The 17915-nt window shown below is 50.3% G+C and overlaps 1 protein-coding gene across 5 annotated transcripts in view; it reads left to right on the top strand.

Annotated features, from left to right (window-relative positions):
* robo3 (roundabout, axon guidance receptor, homolog 3 (Drosophila)) overlaps nucleotides 1–17915 on the top strand; it is a 79014-nt gene that overhangs the window by 29217 nt on the left and 31882 nt on the right. For 3 of the 5 annotated variants that reach the window (XM_030100898.1, XM_030100899.1, XM_030100897.1), the window contains exons 3-7: nucleotides 11368–11525; nucleotides 12222–12342; nucleotides 12526–12664; nucleotides 13718–13845; nucleotides 14940–14951. In XM_030100898.1, the coding sequence (XP_029956758.1) occupies nucleotides 11368–11525; nucleotides 12222–12342; nucleotides 12526–12664; nucleotides 13718–13845; nucleotides 14940–14951 (558 nt within the window). The remainder of the gene's footprint in view (nucleotides 1–11367; nucleotides 11526–12221; nucleotides 12343–12525; nucleotides 12665–13717; nucleotides 13846–14939; nucleotides 14952–17915) is intronic. The other 2 variants (XM_030100901.1, XM_030100900.1) reach the window with 1 other exon arrangement.

Genomic DNA, 17915 nt, shown 5'->3' with positions numbered 1-17915 from the left:
CTTTCTTGGAGGAAAATCCGAAAGCCAGGAGCCGCACCGTCGGTTCAATTCCCGGAGAATTACAGCGTCCATCCTCCGCTGGGTTCGGCCCTCAGGTTTGGGGGGGGTGGGGTGTATTCCATCAGGAATCGTAGTGATGAAACGTAGATGGAAAAAAAAGAAACTGTCAGAAGACACACACACACACACACACACACACACACACACACACACACACCGGCGCCGTGCCAGGGGAGGTTTGCGGTGGATTAACCTGGAGGCTGCTGGGTGGATGAGCACAGCCGGAGCCGCAGCTCCACCTGGAGCTGCCGGCGAGCGCCGCCCGAGCGGGGAGGCTGCGGGGATTTACACTCAGATGAGGACGTGTTGTGGGACTTTTTCACCAGTGTTTGTGTTCACGGCTCGCCGCCTCTCATCCACGTCTCTGCACGAACGCCAGGCGTGGTCCGTGGCTCCGGGGTTCACGGGCCGCGGGTTGCAGTTGGACGGACGGCGGTCGACGGCGTCCAGGGGGGAAGGTTCTGCCTGTAAAGTGGTTTTTTTGAGACGGGTCTTCTCTTAAAATAAGGCTGTTTCAGTCTAACGGGCCTGGCTGCTGCTGCTGCTGCTCAGTGTGTGTGTCGAGTTATTATTGGCTAAATTTCCATCTGTCCTGCTGGACTTTCGCTCTGCCTTCCACACAGACACAGACACAGACACAGACACAGACACAGACACAGACACAGACACAGACACAGACACACACACACACACACACACGTTTTGTGAACGGCTTAGCATTTCTTGACATAAATAATAAATAAGCAAGTGTTTTACAAATGCATTACAGTCCTGTCTGGACTGTAAGAGTCACCAGCTGTAACCTGAGCACATGAAGACAGCCGAACCCCAGTCTAAACCCCAACCTACCCCCAATATAACCCCGTCCTACCCCAAGCTATCCCCAATATAACCCCAACCGAACCACAATATAATCCCAACTTAACCCTAGCCTAACCTCAGTCTAACCCCAACCTAACCCTAACTTCAACCTAAACCCAATATAACCCCAACCTATCCCAATATAACCCTAATCTAACCTCAACCTTATGCCAACTTAACCCCATCCTACGTCCAACCTGTCCCCAACCTAACTCTGATGTCAACATAACCCCAACCTTATCCCAATATAACGCCATTCTAAACCCAGTCTAGCCCCAACCTAACCCCAACCTTACCTCAAACGAACCCCAATATAACCCCATCCTACCTCCAGTCAAGCCTCAACCTAACCCCAACCTTTCCCAAACCTAACTCTCACCTCAACCTAGCCCCAACCTAACCCTGACCCCTGTTGGTGTTGGGACGATACTCTTTCTCCCGATTTGATTCTTTTAGGATTGATGCTTCCATTTGAATTGCGATTCTTCGACATTGCCGATTCCTGCGATACCTTGTGAAAAAGCTGAATCAGGATGTCTGCAGACTTGATCAGGAGCCAAATGTCCCCAAAAACTGCACCTCCTGCCGGTCTCATACAGATTTATCCAGCAGCAATAAGCATCAGCCAGCTGTTTGAACTTATACCGCCCTTTCAAAAGCCTGGACTGCATATGGAGGAGGCATATAGAGCGTTCTCTGAAGGTTATACTCTCCACATCTGAAACCTTTCTAACAGAATGAATGAAAAATACAGACTTTCTGAAGCAGAGTGCTGCATTCATCTGCACACAGCACAAACAGGAGCCTTTTAAATTAACATCAGAAAGTCGGTTTTAACCCTCTTCTCAAAGCTTCTGCATTTCAGAGATACAGGCTTTTTTCCAACCTGACTCAGAAACAGAGACTAAAATGAAGCATTTAAACTTGGAAACTTGGTTCTGAGAGTACCTGTACGATCAAGAAACCGATTAAGCTTGAATGTTGACATTGCTCTGATATCAGTACGCATGGTTGCGTTACCGAGAATAAATCTGCATTCACACCTTCGAAAATGAGCAAAACACCGAAGTATTCTTCTTGAAGCAGATCATTCTGCCGCAGACGGCCTCGGATGTGACGGGCCCTGAAGTGTAGCTAGCAGAAGGCGTCCTGCTCGCTCCGGGCTGAGACGGATGGATTCCTGCTATCAGAGGCTCGCCGCGCTGAAATACGGCGCCGGACGCTTCCTCGCTTCGCCTCTTCTGTTCGTCAGAATCAGAAAATGCCTCGTCTTTACATTCGGGAAGCCATTCGGGAAGCGCTGACTCGACAATAAGCCCCACATCACTCTGCTGTTGGCCGCCTCGCAGGTGAGAGAGGTTATTATTCCTACCTTCTCCTCCTTCCTCCCACTCCGCTGCGCGATGGCCGCTTTTCCATCCCCGCTGCTTAAAATGTGATTAGAAGGGAGAAATCCTTCGCTGCTTCCTTATCAGCGGTGTTTTTAGCTGTAATGGGTTGAAAGCAGCTCTGAGTGGCTTCGGAGCGTCTCGGCCGAGCGGTCTGGTCCGCTCTCGGCTGGACTTCCTGACGCTTGGCGGGCGGACAGGTGGTCATGAGCCGCTTGCTTTGAATTTCATCACTTCTCAGGGAAAACGAACCTTTGTTTCCGAGAGATGAGAGGCCGCCGGTGGGTGTGCACACTCGGGCAGCTGTGCCGATGAAATGTGAAATGTGCGCCGTCGCTCAGAGGGAAGCGCCGGTCGGTCGCTCCCGAAGCTTCCTGCAGCGGCGCTCGTTCCAGCCGGAGGCTCTGCGGCCGGCTAATAGGCCTTCCTGCGTTTAATTCAGCTTTAATCCGGTTAACCATCATTAATTCAGCCGTGCACACACGATTACCGGGACCTGCAGCCCCGCAGTGATCACCGCCGTCCTCACAGGACCGGAGTCGTGTTCTCCACACACACTGCATGTAGAGCATGAACGGGGCTAAAACACCGGCGCTGCTTCCAGCAGACGGCCGCCCAGCGCCAATTAAAACGCATCTGGAACCGCAGCGACTGCCGTACGGAGCTCACACACACACACACACACACACACACACATCAAGCTGACGGCTCAGTCAACAACAGAATGCTTCATAATGATTGGGGGGGGGGGGGTCACGCAGTCAGGAGGAAGGCGTCAAATTACCGCCAGAAAGCTGAACGTTGAATTATGGGAATGAAAAATGTTCTACGGCCGGCTGGCTCTGTTTGGTTTTTAGAACACAGGACGACACACACGCACACACACACACACACACACACACAGAGTGTGTGATAATTAGACCCCCCTCGCCGTCCCTCCAGTGCGACAGGACCCCATCGAGGCCAGAGCTCCTCGTTTATGAGCGCTTAAAAAGCCGTGAAACATGGCAGCATGACAGATAACCCCATCTACCCCCCCACCCCCCCACCCCCACCCGACCCCACCCCGCCCTAACGAGGTGACTGGGTGACAGGCAGTTTCTCACAGCTTTATGGCTCCATTTCAGTTTTCAGAGGCGTTTTGCGGGATGGCGTGTTTGCGGCGTGATGAGCGGGACGTGGAGGCGGGTGCAGCGCTCCGTTGCCGGCCGGCTGACGGTGTTGTTAGAGCAGGTTTATCTCATGCTAATAGCAGGATGATGATCTGCCGGTAGTGCATCACGCTGACTTGTGGATTCCGTTCCGGGCGCCGCTGTGGCGCCCGCGGCTGACGGTGGGGAGAAACCCGCCGCGCTCACGTTCCGTTAATTTGTAGCGCACAGATTTCCTGTCAGCTCCCGGGCCGGGATCAATTCTGCCCGGGCTGCAGCGCTCCGTCACGCTGATCGCTGGAGTTGTTTCCATCTCCGAGCCTGATCTTCGGGCTAATCGCTCCGGGAGCGGCTCACCTCCACCTCTTCATGGGAGCAGATGCTCCTCCACCCTCTGGTGGCAGCGGAGAGGGAGTGCTGGGAGCAGGGTGGGGGTGGGGGGCGTGGAGGGAGTGATCGGGTGGGGGTGTGGGGACTCATCTGCAGCAGCAGTGTTGATGGACTAAATGGACGGACAAAAGAAAATGGATTAAATCTGAGGGTTAAAATGCAGCAGACATTGATGAACAGGTTATGAGTGTAAGGTGGGGGGAGGGGGGAGGAGCAGAGGGAGCTGGGGGGGTGAGGAGGGTGGAGGGGGTGTTGAGAAGGTGACCCTTCTGGACTCGTGGACTCAGTAATTGAAATGCCCTCTCACTGCGATTCCCATTCATTTACCTTCTGAGCCGGCCCCATCTCACCGCTGGGCCTCAGGAGGGCCTCCGGGGGGGGGGGGGGGGGGGTCAGCTGATGGAGCAGTGGTGACGTCTGACCAGAGGGTGTGTGTGTGTGTGTGTGTGTGTGTCACAGTCCGCCCTCAGCTGGTGTTTTGCTCAGATTGGACTCACTCAGTGTTTTCTGTGTTCTATCTCTGCCTCTGTCTGTTTGTCTTGGTTGGGCTCAGAGGAGTGTGTGTGTGTGTGTGTGTGTGTGTGTGGGGGGGGGGGTTAGTGACAGCACGGACATCTGTCTCCAACTGTGAAGCACCACAACACACACACACACACACACACACACACACACAGCAATATCTTGTGTGTTTCATGGGGGTGTAATGGGGGGGGTGCACTCTGGGTAATGACAGTGGCTGATGGAGGTGATCTCTGATGGGGGAGGGGGGAGGGGGGGCATGGGGCTCAAAGGGACATACACTGCCTCGGGGTTCAGGCAACACTTAGAGAGAGTGAAGCAGATTTATTCATGTTTGGTTGAGATGAACTGAAGGATTCATGTGACGTTTCTTCCCTCCAGCACAGTCCTTCAGTCCCTCTGTCCACCAGTCCCTCTGTCCACCAGTCCCTCTGTCCACCAGTCCATCAGTCCTTCAGTCTGAAACAATCCTCCTGTCTTTTCCAAGGCGATCTTATTACAACAACAATAAGGCCACAGGCGGATCTCCGCCTGTCAGCAGAGGTGATGAACAGACATGAAACTTAGGATGAAGCCCAAAAGATGCAGTTTTATTCTAACAGGAAAGACACCAAAATTTTTTTTAAAAAAACCAGTAAAAAACAGAGTTGGGGTTCAATGTAACTAAAATCACTGCACAATGCGGTGAAGCAAAGCAACAATCTTAGATGTTTCCTATGTCCGAACTCCCCCCACAGTCAGCCGATTAGCCCTGCAGATGACCGGCTCTGTGGCCGCCGGCCGGTTAGTCACAGCACCACCGAAACCCGCCTCGGTCTCTGGTCCCTGGTGCTGATCCACACCATCCCGCAGAACCGCTAAGAGTAATCCAGTGAATCCAGCGGACCAAAACGCTCCAACGCTCCAACGCTGGCTTCACCCCACGGCTTCACTCCTCAGGCAGGCGTCCTCAGGTTCAGCATGTCTTTACTTTATTGTTGCTTTAATGAGACTTGACACTCAAGCTGTTGAAGGTTTGATATCAACTGTCCACGTGCCGGAGTGTCTTTGAGCCAAGCACTGGACCCAAACAGCTGCCAGTAGGGACTGAGCGCCTTGAATGGCAGCGGCTGACCTCGGCGTGTGTGAGTGGATGAATGTGAGCAACAGCGTGAAATGTTCTCGGTTCTCATGTTTTCATTTTATATCTTCATTTTTCTCTTTTTTATCGATCAATTTACTGAATCTAATGCAGTTTACAGTAAATTCAATGGACAATAAACAGAAGAAGAAAAAGATCAATAGTTGTTTCTTGGGAAAGACGGTCAACCTGGAACTCCACATTTGATCCAGTGTTGAACCCAAAGACGCCTCCTCTTCATCCTCCTCATCCTCCTCCTCCTCCTCCTCCTCGTGGCTCTGCCAGCTGAGGGACCATCACTCATCCTCTCTCCACCTTCTGAATATTTATTCTCGGTGTGGGTGGAGCGGGCGGGGGGGTTGGGGGGGTTGGGGGGGTTGGGGTCAGGGTGGAGCGCCTCCCCTCCTCCGAACATTAACCACGGCGATAAAACCATTTAATTAAAAGTGAGCCTCAGATCGGCCCAAAGGTGTTTTTTATGTCCAATTAAATGCTCAGATGACGCCCGGATACACAGCCGGGTCCTGATACTCTGCGCACACATGCGCACACACACGCGCGCACACACACACACACACACACACACACACACACACACACACACACACACACACACACACACACACGCCGATTAGCTCCTCGCTTGCATTTGATTTTGCCAGTGATTGGGTGACTGTTCAGATCCATCAACGTAGATCAGCTTCTGATAGATGAGGGTGTGTGTGTGTGTGTGTGTGTGTGTGTGTGTGTGTGTGTGTGTGTGTGTGTGTGTGTGTGTGTGTGTGTGTGTGTGTGTGTGTGTGTGTGTGTGACAGATGTTAATTGCATCTCAGACTCGCTGTCTTTGTGTTGTGACAGTGTCTGTTCTCCAGAAAGTGGAAGAATAATGAATTGTCTCCTGAACGTGATCGAAAGCCTTTTTTTTTTGTTGTTGTTTTGCAATTTTGGAGTTTATGAATCAACGCCCCCCGCAGATGTGTCACTCCAACAATAAGCAGGAAAAAAACATGTTCTAATTGAAAATAAATGGTTTTTCTTGATGAGTCCTGCAGCTCAGGGCTGATTTATTGTCTGTTGATCGTAATAACTGCAGAGAGAAACACTGCAGCCTGGATCCAGGATTTAAAACTGTTTTTCTGAGAATATGGAAACAGAATTTAATGAGTTAGTTTACCGAGCGATGGAGTGGAATGAACCACTTGTTGAGTTTAATGAAATACTGGTTAGAAACTGAAAACCTCGTCCATTGATGATTCATCCTTCATTTATTGGCTTTTTCATTCCTTTTATTTCCTCTCTCCTGTCTCCCTCTCTGGAGGATCTCCGGGAAAATGATCTTCTCGTCGCTGTGGAAGGCACATCTACTGGCGCCATCGGGATGAGGAATTAATATTCCAACACAGAACGAGCTCACACAGAGAACTGAGCCTCAAAAAACCTAAAGAGAACGAAGAATGTGAACTAAAGGAAGGACGCAGAGGAAGCTCTGCCTCAAACAAAGAGGAACTCAGTGATCAGAGTGGCGTCTATTTATGTTCCATCTTGAATTAAAACTATATTATCACCGAGCTACACATTAACAGAGTCAGCAGCTCTCTACTGACAGTCCTTCCTGACTTTTATTGCAGCATCGTTGTTGCTTTGTTCTTAAATAATGACTGTCTGCTCCTCCATGTTGAAGCAGCTGCTCTGCAGGGGTTGTGATTGGTGAGACGCTGCAAGCTCCGCCCCTTTCATGTGAATGTGCACTGATTACCTTTAGGAAAGCCTGGACTGAATGACCGAGTTGAAAACCAGATTCGATGTACCGCTATTCGAGGACTGACAATGTCTGCACGTCAGTCCCACTTCGTAGTCCAGGCCTCGGGGGGGTGTCCCTGTGTCTGCTCAGGTTCACATGGGCCCTCAAGGGTCCTTCTGGCTTTAGTCTTTTCTGGGGGCCCAGAGTGGGCCAGATCCAAGGCCCCTGGAGCCCCGGTTTGAGGATGGTGCTGTCAGCTGTCCTGGTTCCTGCCTTGATGGGTTCCTGGACTGGTTCCTGGACCAGAACCTGGATTGGATTCTGAACAGGTTTCTAAGCTGATTCCCAGTCTGGTTCCTGGTTGGGTTCCTGAACTGGTTTTGCGACTGATTCTTGGGCTGAATCCCAGACTGGTTCCTGAAGTGGTTCCCTAACAGGTTCTTGGACTGGTTCATGGGCTGGTTCACTAACAGGTCCCCAGACTGGTTCCTGGTCAGGTTCCTGAACTGGTTTCTAGACTGTTTCTTGGACTGCTTCCCTAACACGTTCCTGGACGGGTTCTTGGACGGGTTCCTGGACCATTTGGTGTTTCAGTGAAGAGACGTGGTGGACGGACAGATCAGGTCTGGCATGTTGCTCCGGATTGGGGGACTCTGGGATTGGGACCGTCCCGGGCGCTCTGCGGTGTTGCTGTGTCCGGAGCTGTTTCACTGCTTCTGGGTGGCGCAGGAGTCAACAAAGAAGTGGGTGGAGGCGTGTTCATGAAGCCGGACCCTGTTTGCTAATGAGGGAGTGAAAAATCTCCTCTTCTCTCCTGAAACACTGATGTCCTCGTCTCCCGTGACCTTCATTGCAAACAAAGCCGGCTGATTTATCCCCTCACACACATTCAGAGAGGACGCCACGCTATCTTGACAAGAAGAGAAATGAGGCTTGGCGGCGTCACCGCCCGACGCCGAGATACCGAGAATTTACCGCAGCGAGCCGGAGTGCTTCAGATAAAGAAATAAGTTCATCAGGGCGGACGGGCAGATGGACGGAGAGATGTGTGGATGCTGGTGATAGCGGTAATATCCTGCGGCTCTCCGGGCCCGTCGGGGCTGTCATGAGGGGCGGGCGCTCGTTAATCAGATGAGGGGAGGACTCGCCCTCCACCCCCACTGGCCTGTGACATTACAGCGACATTGCTGCTTGTTGCTCTGACACAGACGACACACACATTTACTGAAATCAGGACACATGGACACAGATACAGTTTCTTTTTGAGGAAGCTGCGTTCTTGTGGGAAGTGCACAGTTATGTGGAAATATCAGTTATTATATAAATTAATCAGCTTACTGGTCCGGTTCATGGAAATCAAGGGGGGTTCTGGGAGATCAGGGTGGTCCTTGAACTGACCAACACAATTAACAGTAGATGGCAGAGCAAGTAGTTCATCAGTCTGTCCATCTTTTATTTACCCCTCATCTGATCTCCACAGGCCAGCTGTCTGAACCGAGCATGTCTTGGACCAGTTGGGGCTCACAGGCTCAGGCTGAACATGCAGCCCTCATACAAGAATCTCTGCTGACCTTCAGGAACATTCTGGTTTGATGTGACAGTGCTAACAATGCTAACCACTGTGTTTTGCTTGTATTTAGCTCATATGCAGCTGCTATATGTTCACAAAGTTGGTAAATCTTAAGATTTGTTCCCTTTTCACTGAAGAACAACTTTTGAGTCATTGTGTGAGAATAAATAAAGATGCCCCTGGAGGCAGTTTGTTTCGTATTCCTTCAGTTCATGTGAAATCCGTCTGCTCCGCTGCATTTGAACTCCTTATTGAACATTTCTCTGTAATTTGCATCACTGCCTGTATGAACGTGTCGGTGGAGAGCAGACGTGGAGTATTTCCTTCTCATATCTTCATCGGCCCCCTGGTGTGTAAAGATCACTCACCCTGCAGGAGAGAAAATGCTTCACTCATAACTCACTGAAGGAGAAGATCAGACTGTTTACAGTAAACCTCACAGTGTCGCCGACACAGTCAGAAACCGATGGTCTGTCAGGCCTTCACTGGTCTTCCATGTCCATTGATTTAGTGGTTAAACGTTGTTCTGATGGGGAAAAGTGAATCTGCTGAGTCATCCTTTAGTGCACATTTCGTGTCAGCGACAGTTTGTGTCTTGGTGAAAACACACATGCAGAATGAAGACGTCAGTGTTTCTGTTAGAGCATCAGGTTTATGAGCGTTTGACAGACAGGTGAAGCACATGGCAGCTTTTATAGCGGCAGAATTCAGAGGTGTGACGAGCTGTCGGTGTGAATCGGGGCGTTCTGAGGAGGAGGCGTCTTTTGGTGTCACTCAGGAGACGCCGGCGTCAGGTCCTGAGAGAGTCTTATCATATTGATATGACTTATTGATACCTTCACGGAGCCCTCCATAATGTATGCAAATTTAGGGCGCGCCGTCCTCTGGCATCAATTAATCATCCTGCAGCTCCTTGATGTTCGCAGCTCACATCTACCCCGAGCTTCAAAGGGAACTTTGAGGAATATTTGATGGCCGAAATTGAAGAGCCTTTTCTAAAGAGGTGCTGCTGGACTTTTAAAGTTCCCATTAAATCCCAGAAAAATGAGATGAGCTGGTATTTTGGGGGATTTACCTTCCAGAAGACGCCCGGGGCCAGGTCAGGAAGAGATCAGCATGACACCCAAACCCTCTCATTGTTTCAGTCTTCTCCGGGAATCCCCGGAGTGACTTCAGCCCCGCGGGTCGCTTTGACAACCTAAAACCCAAAACCATCCTCCACATGTGCAAACTGAGTTCATGGAGAACCAGAGAAAACGGAGGCAGAGAGACAGATTCAGCTTAATGAGAAGCTGTTTCAGCAAACAGAAACAGCTTCAGCTAACAGAGAAACGGTTTCAGCTAACAGAGAAACGGTTTCAGCTAACAGAGAAACGGTTTCAGCTAACAGAAACAGCTTCAGCTAACAGAAACAGCTTCAGCTAACAGAAACAGCTTCAACTAACAGAGAAATGGTTTCAGCTAACAGAAACAGTTTCAGCTAACAGAAACAGCTTCAGCTAACAGAAACAGCTTCAGCTAACAGAGAAATGGTTTCAGCTAACAGAAACAGCTTCAGCTAACAGAGAAACGGTTTCAGCTAACAGAAACAGCTTCAGCTAACAGAAACAGCTTCAGCTAACAGAGAAATGGTTTCAGCTAACAGAAACAGTTTCAGCTAACAGAAACAGCTTCAGCTAACAGAGAAATGGTTTCAGCTAACAGAGAAACGGTTTCAGCTAACAGAAACAGCTTCAGCTAACAGAAACAGCTTCAGCTAACAGAGAAATGGTTTCAGCTAACAGAGAAACGGTTTCAGCTAACAGAAACAGCTTCAGCTAACAGAAACAGCTTCAGCTAACAGAGAAATGGTTTCAGCTAACAGAAACAGTTTCAGCTAACAGAAACAGCTTCAACTAACAGAAACAGCTTCAGCTAACAGAGAAATGGTTTCAGCTAACAGAAACAGTTTCAGCTAACAGAAACAGCTTCAGCTAACAGAAACAGCTTCAGCTAACAGAGAAATGGTTTCAGCTAACAGAAACAGTTTCAGCTAACAGAAACAGCTTCAGCTAACAGAAACATGAGATGTCGGCTCCACATGGATTTGAACAGAGGCGGCTGTGACTTTAAGATAAATCTCAGATGTTAAACAGACTGAAGCAGAGAAAAGAGGCCGGTGGACTCAGTGGCTTTCAGCAGCTGGTATATCTGATTTTACACCACAACATAAGAGTGAGTGTGTGTGTGTGTGTGTCTGCGCGTGTGTGTGTTGACAGGTCGGACTGAATAATTGATGCACTTTGTTTGTGGGCTGCTTTATTATTGATGCGCTGCGATGCGAACACACGACTTCCAGTGGATGAAGACCTCCAGACGCTCCGTGTTCGACTGGCAGACAGACAGATATCAGCAGCGGCGTCCTGTCAGGCTTCATGTTCACTCAATGTTCACGTCGCGTCTTTTCATCTGCATCCTCCACGGCTGCAGGATGCAGATCCACGGCTGCAGGATGCAGACCCGCTCTGCTAAATGAAGGCAGCATTTCCACAGCTGACAGCTGCTGTTCTTTCCTGTGTTTCCACCAGTTCTTCGGGACGACTTCCGCCAGACGCCCAGTGACGTGGTGGTGGCTGCAGGGGAGCCGGCCGTCATGGAGTGCATCCCCCCCAGAGGGCACCCCGAGCCCACCATCTCCTGGAAACGAAACAACATGCGGGTGAACGACAAGGACGAGAGAATAACGGTGAGTCCGCCGCAGGTCCTGACTGAGCTGGAGGAGGAGGAGAAAGAGTATTGGATATCACATCAACAAATGTTCTTACCAGCAGTTTTTACTGAGCCTGACTTTGCAATAGAAGAAGCTTGTAATTTAACATCAGCTTCATTATCCTCTGCAGCTCACAGCAGGTTAAATTCTGGTCTACCTGCAGTTCACCTCTTTATTTGAAGATTATCCACATTTACAACAAATTTCACCGCTGTTCGAGGTTTGTTTTGAATGTTCTCATTTGGTTCCCACCTCCTCCTTTCCTGGATCAAACTCAATATCAGTATTGATGAAAGGCATCGAGCTTTGGTTATTGATGAGGCGTCCACAGCCCGTTCCCTCACTGATGATAATTAAAAAGCAACTCAACTGCTGAAATGTATTGATTATTGTTTAATTGAATCTCTCAGGAAAGAAACAAACTGCAGAAAAAAACCTGACACACACACACACACACACACACACACACAGAGCATCTTGACGATGTTTCCATGGCGATGGGCCCGAGGCGATCCGTTGTCAGATAATGTAAGAAGTCTGGAGCAGCGTCTGTCCTGAATCACTCTGAAATGATGGAGCGACTTCGCTCTCGTCTAACATGCCTCAATATCCAACAACAACCCTCCATTCTTCTTTCTGTCTCCTCCTCTTCCTCCTCTTCCTCCTCCTCAGATCCGTGGAGGAAAGCTGATGATTTCCAACACCAGGAAGAGCGATGCTGGGATGTACGTGTGTGTTGGGACCAACATGGTGGGGGAGAAGGACAGCGATCCAGCAGAGCTGGTGGTGTTCGGTGAGTCCTCCTCCCCTCCTGCCCTCCTCCCCTCCTGCCCTCCTGCCCTCCTCCCCTCCTGCCCTCCTCCCCTCCTGCCCTCCTGCCCTCCTCCCCTCCTGCCCTCCTCTGTCGGGCAGCTCTGATGCTGCAGGATCAGTTTGATGAAAGCGTTGTCGGAGCTGAGGCGTGTTTTCTGTGCAGAGCGGCCCGTCTTCACCAAGCAGCCGGTGAACCAGGTGGTGCTGGCCGACGACACGGTGGACTTCTTCTGCGAGGTGCACGGAGACCCCACCCCCACCATCCGCTGGCGGAGGGAGGAGGGGGAGCTGCCCCGGGGCAGGTGGGTCCTGCAGCGTCCGTCTCCCAGCCGGGACGTCAAGTCAGCGCTCTGTCAGCAGATCCAGGCTCAGTTTATGGATTTCTGCGTCAATTAATACTCAGTTACACTCGGTTTAATGCCTTTCAACTGAACTGATTAGACAGAAATGGATATTTTAGACATTTCTTCACACTTTTCAGGCATTTTAACTCGACTTTCTGCAGCAGCAGGAGACGTTTCTGAACACAGGACAGTGGAAAGAGGACGGACATTAACAGAAACTCACTGACAGGTTGATTTGTAAATGAATGAAGAACCACTGAAATAATATTTAACAGCATGATTAAAAGGGACAATAAAAAGGTAAAACCAGGTCAGACTTCAGTTGAAAATCCTATATGATCCTTTAATGACACTTTGGTGGTGAAATGCTAATTTTTCCAAGCACAGTTTGGAGTTGTTCGCCCAACATTTAGTGGAGTTTAATGAGCTTTTTCCAAAGAGAAGAAGTTCTGGAGCCTCCTGTCTCCTCTGCCATCTCTGTCTGTTTCCTTTTTAATTTATTTGACGTTTCCCACGTCGGGCTTCTCAGACGTCCCATTTCCAGTAGCAGCCTCACTAATAATATCACGGCCTCCTCCTCGCTCCTCTTTCAGAGGAAGAAAGAAGTGAAAAGAGGAAACTGATCTGACTCACTAACAATATGAGAAAACCAATCAGGACATTCCCCGGATCAAAACTCTGAAAGCGAGATGTGGGCCTGTCAGCGCCTGGCAGTAACGATGCAGGTGATGGAGAGGTGTGTGGCCGAGCACGGCGGAGGTGACGGAGGAGCTCTCCGTCTGTCCCGACTCCGCCTTACGTTTAATGAACACTCGGGGGAAACGTGGCGGGACGCGTCCTGCTGTCAGTCCGTTAATCACAACAACACGGTCAGTTTATCACAGCGGGGCGGAGGAACAAACGCTCGGGTTCTCCATCTGGACTGAAAGAGTTCTGTGTGTGTGTGTGTGTGTGTGTGTGTGTGTGTGTGTGTGTGTGTGTCTGTGTCTGTGTGTGTGTGTGTGTGTCCAGGTTTGAGATCCGCAGTGACAACAGTCTGCGTCTGAGCCAGGTGAAGGCCGAGGACGAAGGCTCCTACACCTGCGTGTCGGAGAACAGCGTGGGGAAAGCCGAGGCTTCGGGCGTCCTGCAGGTGCACGGTGAGAGCCTCCTCTTCCTCCTCCTCCTCCTCCTCCTCCTCCTCGGGGTTCATCCTTCCTGACTTCATCACCATTTTCCTGCTGCTGTTCAGAGCTTCACATTTGTGTATTTCTGGGCTTTCGGTGCTTTTTTTCCAGCCACATTTTGAGCAGATTTAAAGAGTTAATGACCCAAACTGCGATCTGAAAGTGTCCCGCTGAGAAATGTTCAAACTCCAAACTGCCTCTAATGAGCAGAGCATGTGAAACATTCATGACGTGAAGCACGTTTGCCTTATTTCTTGTGAAATCAGCGGCGGCTTTAAAAGACCGATGGAAAAAGACGGAGCTTTGCATCTCCTTTCATCTGCTTCATGTTTTAGAGAATAATGTCTTTAAACCTCACCCAAGGTTACAAAATGCCAACTTTGGCCACAAGCGGCTCCAGCTGCTGCAGGTCGTGTAAAGCAGATCAGAAATGAGTCTTCATGGGTTCTGCGATCGGCTCTCGGTTCTCCTGGCGGCTCTTCTTTTCCAGGACGAGCTCAGGTTCTCCAGAAGGTTTGTCAGGGAGAGAACGTGCGATGAGGATTCAGAACCGGCGAAGCGGCAGACAGACAGACGCCGCTCAGACACAAAGTGAGGAATGAAGGTTCTTTCAAGCCGCGACTCGTCGTCTCTCTGGAGAACCGGCGGAGATCAAAACGCAGAGAAATCACATTAGAATAAAGTCGCTCGCTCCGATCAGGAAAACTGACACCGCCGGCGATGAAAGAGAATATTCAGATTTAGAATGTGGAGGTGGAACGGGAGAGTTTGCACGCCACACAGAACCGGAGGAGAACAGTGAACAGTTCATCTGAGAAGCTGTTCTGAAGTTGATTGTGTGTTTATATGATGTTTTACATTGAATTGTGAGAAAAAGCTTTGCTGTAGATGTTTGAAGCTTTTATCATGTTCGGGTCCTTCCTGGTGTTCGGTCTTCTCTTGCTCATTCTAATCATCCTCTGACACCCAGAACAGTTTTTTTTCTATTACCAGCATTGATCACCAGCTCATCATCTCATTCATCTTTTTTTTTTCTTTTCTACTCATTTCTGCATCATCCATCGCAGTGGGTCCGTCCTGTGAGTATTCCATTCCATCCCATCTCTGCATGTGTGTGTGTGTGTGCGTGTGTGTGTGTGTTCCATTCCTGAGATAGTCCGTCAGTATTGCAGAACCTGCAGACGTTCTGTTGAATGGTTCCGGCTCCATTCCATCTCCTCTCAGAGACTCTCACATCATCTGCGTACGTGTTTGTGTCAGAGCGGCGTTGCAGTTTTACCGTGTTCCTGAATGCATCGTGAACGTCTTCATTGGTTTTCCTGAAAAGACAAACATGGAATTGAGGAGGAAAAATCTTTTCTCCTCCTCCTTCTTGTTCTTCTCTGCGTGAGCGTGCGGAGCTTCTGTCCCCGGTGTAGCGGTAAATAAAGACAAACGGCGGCTTTGAAACAGGACGTGGGCTGTTTTCTGAGCGGCCGCCACGAGCTTTAGCGGCTGGGCTGGCACGGCGCTCGTGCTTCACGTTGCTCCGGCTCTCAGTCACTTCACGCGAGCGTGGGCAGAACCGGCGGAGGGGCGAAACAAGCCTTTTAAGCTCCGACGCCCATCAGCCGAGGCCACGGCGGCGTTTCTGTCCATTAGAGGAGCGGTCCTCCAGAGAGCCGGGCGGAGCAGAGCCGGCCGGTCCCTCCTGGCTCCCCGTGACATATAATTAACCCATTTTAAATCGGCGCCGTCAGAGCGGGGAGTGAAGTGTGTTCTGGGTGACAGTGGCCAGCCCGAGGCTGGATGTTGACCAAGTTTTCCATCCTGACGGTGAAAACATGCGTCTCATTCTGGTTCCTGTGTTTTCATTCATCTTTCACACTGCTGGACTCGAACCCAGAATTCCACCCCAGAACAGAAATCACTTTACACTTTTTCATATCTACATATTTGATTTATCTGCATCAGACTTGCAGCAGAGTGTTTTGAATCTTGATCACGGTTCGATCCCCAGGTTGCTTCTCTTGCCTCTGCCCCACATTTCGATCCTGAGGTTTTCACCCCGATTGCCTTCAAATTACCAGCTAATCACAGATCAAGTGAGTCAGTTTTTCCAGGGATCCAGAGTGAAGGTCACTGCTAGCTGATGAGATCTCAAGGACGAAAAGATTTTACTGAAAATGTGTCCAATCTGTATAAATATGTCTGGAAAGGCACTAAAGGAACGTGTCTGCGGTGAATAGATCGGTTGTTTTCACCGTCAGCATGGAGACCGTCGATCACCAGCTGTCTTTGCAGCGCCGCCGCCGGTCACACACATCAGAGCGTTCCTCTGTACTTCCTGTTAGCACGATGCTAATGTCCTCAAATTCTCACTTTCTCGTGAACAGAGTGATTAGATTTGCCCTGAAGATAAAACACTTCTTTATGCGCGTTGGATTAGCACGCAGATGCTTGGCAGGAGACGGTGGAGGTTCCGCTGACCGACACGTTCAGCGTTCAGCTGATTTCAGCGGCGGCATTAATGAAAGTGGGTCGCATCGCTCCTCCCTCAGCGGGGGGTCCGGATTGACCCCTGCGAAGATCCCAAAACGCATCTGCTCCAGATTGTGCTTAATCAAAGACGAATGTTTCTTAAATCTTCGGTGTGGTGGTGTGACTGATCCAAAGCCGGCGTCGAAGTGACGCCCGCTCCTCGGCGACAGCGGCAGAGGCCGACCGGCGGCTTAAAGCGCCGGAGGAACCGTCAGCCGCCAGATCACTCCTCTGATGGTCCCGTCTTGATCTCTATCAATCCTCTAATCCCACACCAGATTGAAGCCAGTTGCTCCGAACTCGACCCTTCTTCTCTGCTGCAGCGACGCAACGAAACAGCAAAATTACCTTTTATTAAAAACATCTTTCTGCCAGAAAATAAAAGCCAACATGCTGTAAAATTGAGGAAGAGCCCACTTCTTATAGGAGTCCTTTCTAGTTTCTTTTCACAAAGCAGATAATTTATAATCTGGTAAATGTCTGTGTGCGTCAATGAGGCGTGTAATGTGGGCTTCCCGCTGTTCAATACGAGCCGCTTTCCCATTCCCCCCCAAACCGGCTCTGCCGTCGTTTAAAGCTTCGCCGCTCCTCCAATTCACATATTGATGCTAAATAAATAGGCAGCGGCGCCGAGCACAAATTAAATACGAGCTGGGATGAATTACGGTCCGGCTGCAATACGTCACGGCGGCAGAGTAACCACAGCGGAGTGGGAACGGGGAGAGTGTGTTTACTGCGGCGTACGCCTGTGAAACACACCGTCTGCGTCAGCGTGGGAGTCTGACAGCTGTCTGTCACGGCCGGGCCCCCCGGGGAGCCTGGACCCCCTGTGGGGGGCGGGGGGGTTCTCGTAAACGCTTTGTCTGCGGTGTGATTGAACAACACGGCGTGTTGGTGCGACGGCGCTCTGATCCGTCTGAGCTGGGAGGCGGTCTTCACTCTGTGAAACCCAGAAGTGGCTAAAAACCCTGAGTCAGTCACTTTGAAGGACAGGTGCCCCCAGTGGACTTCAGCAGGCGTGAGGTTCCTGCATGTGCTCTGGAATAAAGTCTTGGCTGGACTTTAGGCGCTCGGTGGTGACTCCAGGTTTATGTTCAGGATGTTTTTCAGCATCACGTGACCTGAAAGGTTCATTCGTCCGTCACCAAAGTATCTGTTGATTCTGACGGGTCAGGGTTTAACCCTTCTCTGCAAAACATTTACAGTTTGTAATTCAGACACAAACACAGACATTAATCCACTGAGAAGCTGGAGCTTCATGACCTGAAGCCCAGTATCGTGTGGATTCCTGATTGGCCTGTCGTATCTGGAACCAAAGTTTTAGCAGTAAATCATTTAAAGTGTTGAGATGGAGCCTCGATAGGATCCGTTAATAAACCTCTGACACTCGTGACCTGGTTCCTGGTTTCTGGACCACGTCTCTCAGACGATGGAAACAAATGAGACACATCCCATGGTTTCAGCTCTAATCTGACCTTTGACCCCGGATCCCGGCCGGCGCTCTGGAGGAGGCCCAGCTCTTC

The sequence above is a fragment of the Salarias fasciatus genome, chromosome 10 (genome assembly GCF_902148845.1).
Source record: "Salarias fasciatus chromosome 10, fSalaFa1.1, whole genome shotgun sequence".
Taxonomy (NCBI): domain Eukaryota; kingdom Metazoa; phylum Chordata; class Actinopteri; order Blenniiformes; family Blenniidae; genus Salarias; species Salarias fasciatus.
Note: the sequence above shows the minus strand (reverse complement) of the source record. Positions and strands in the feature narration are given on the sequence as shown.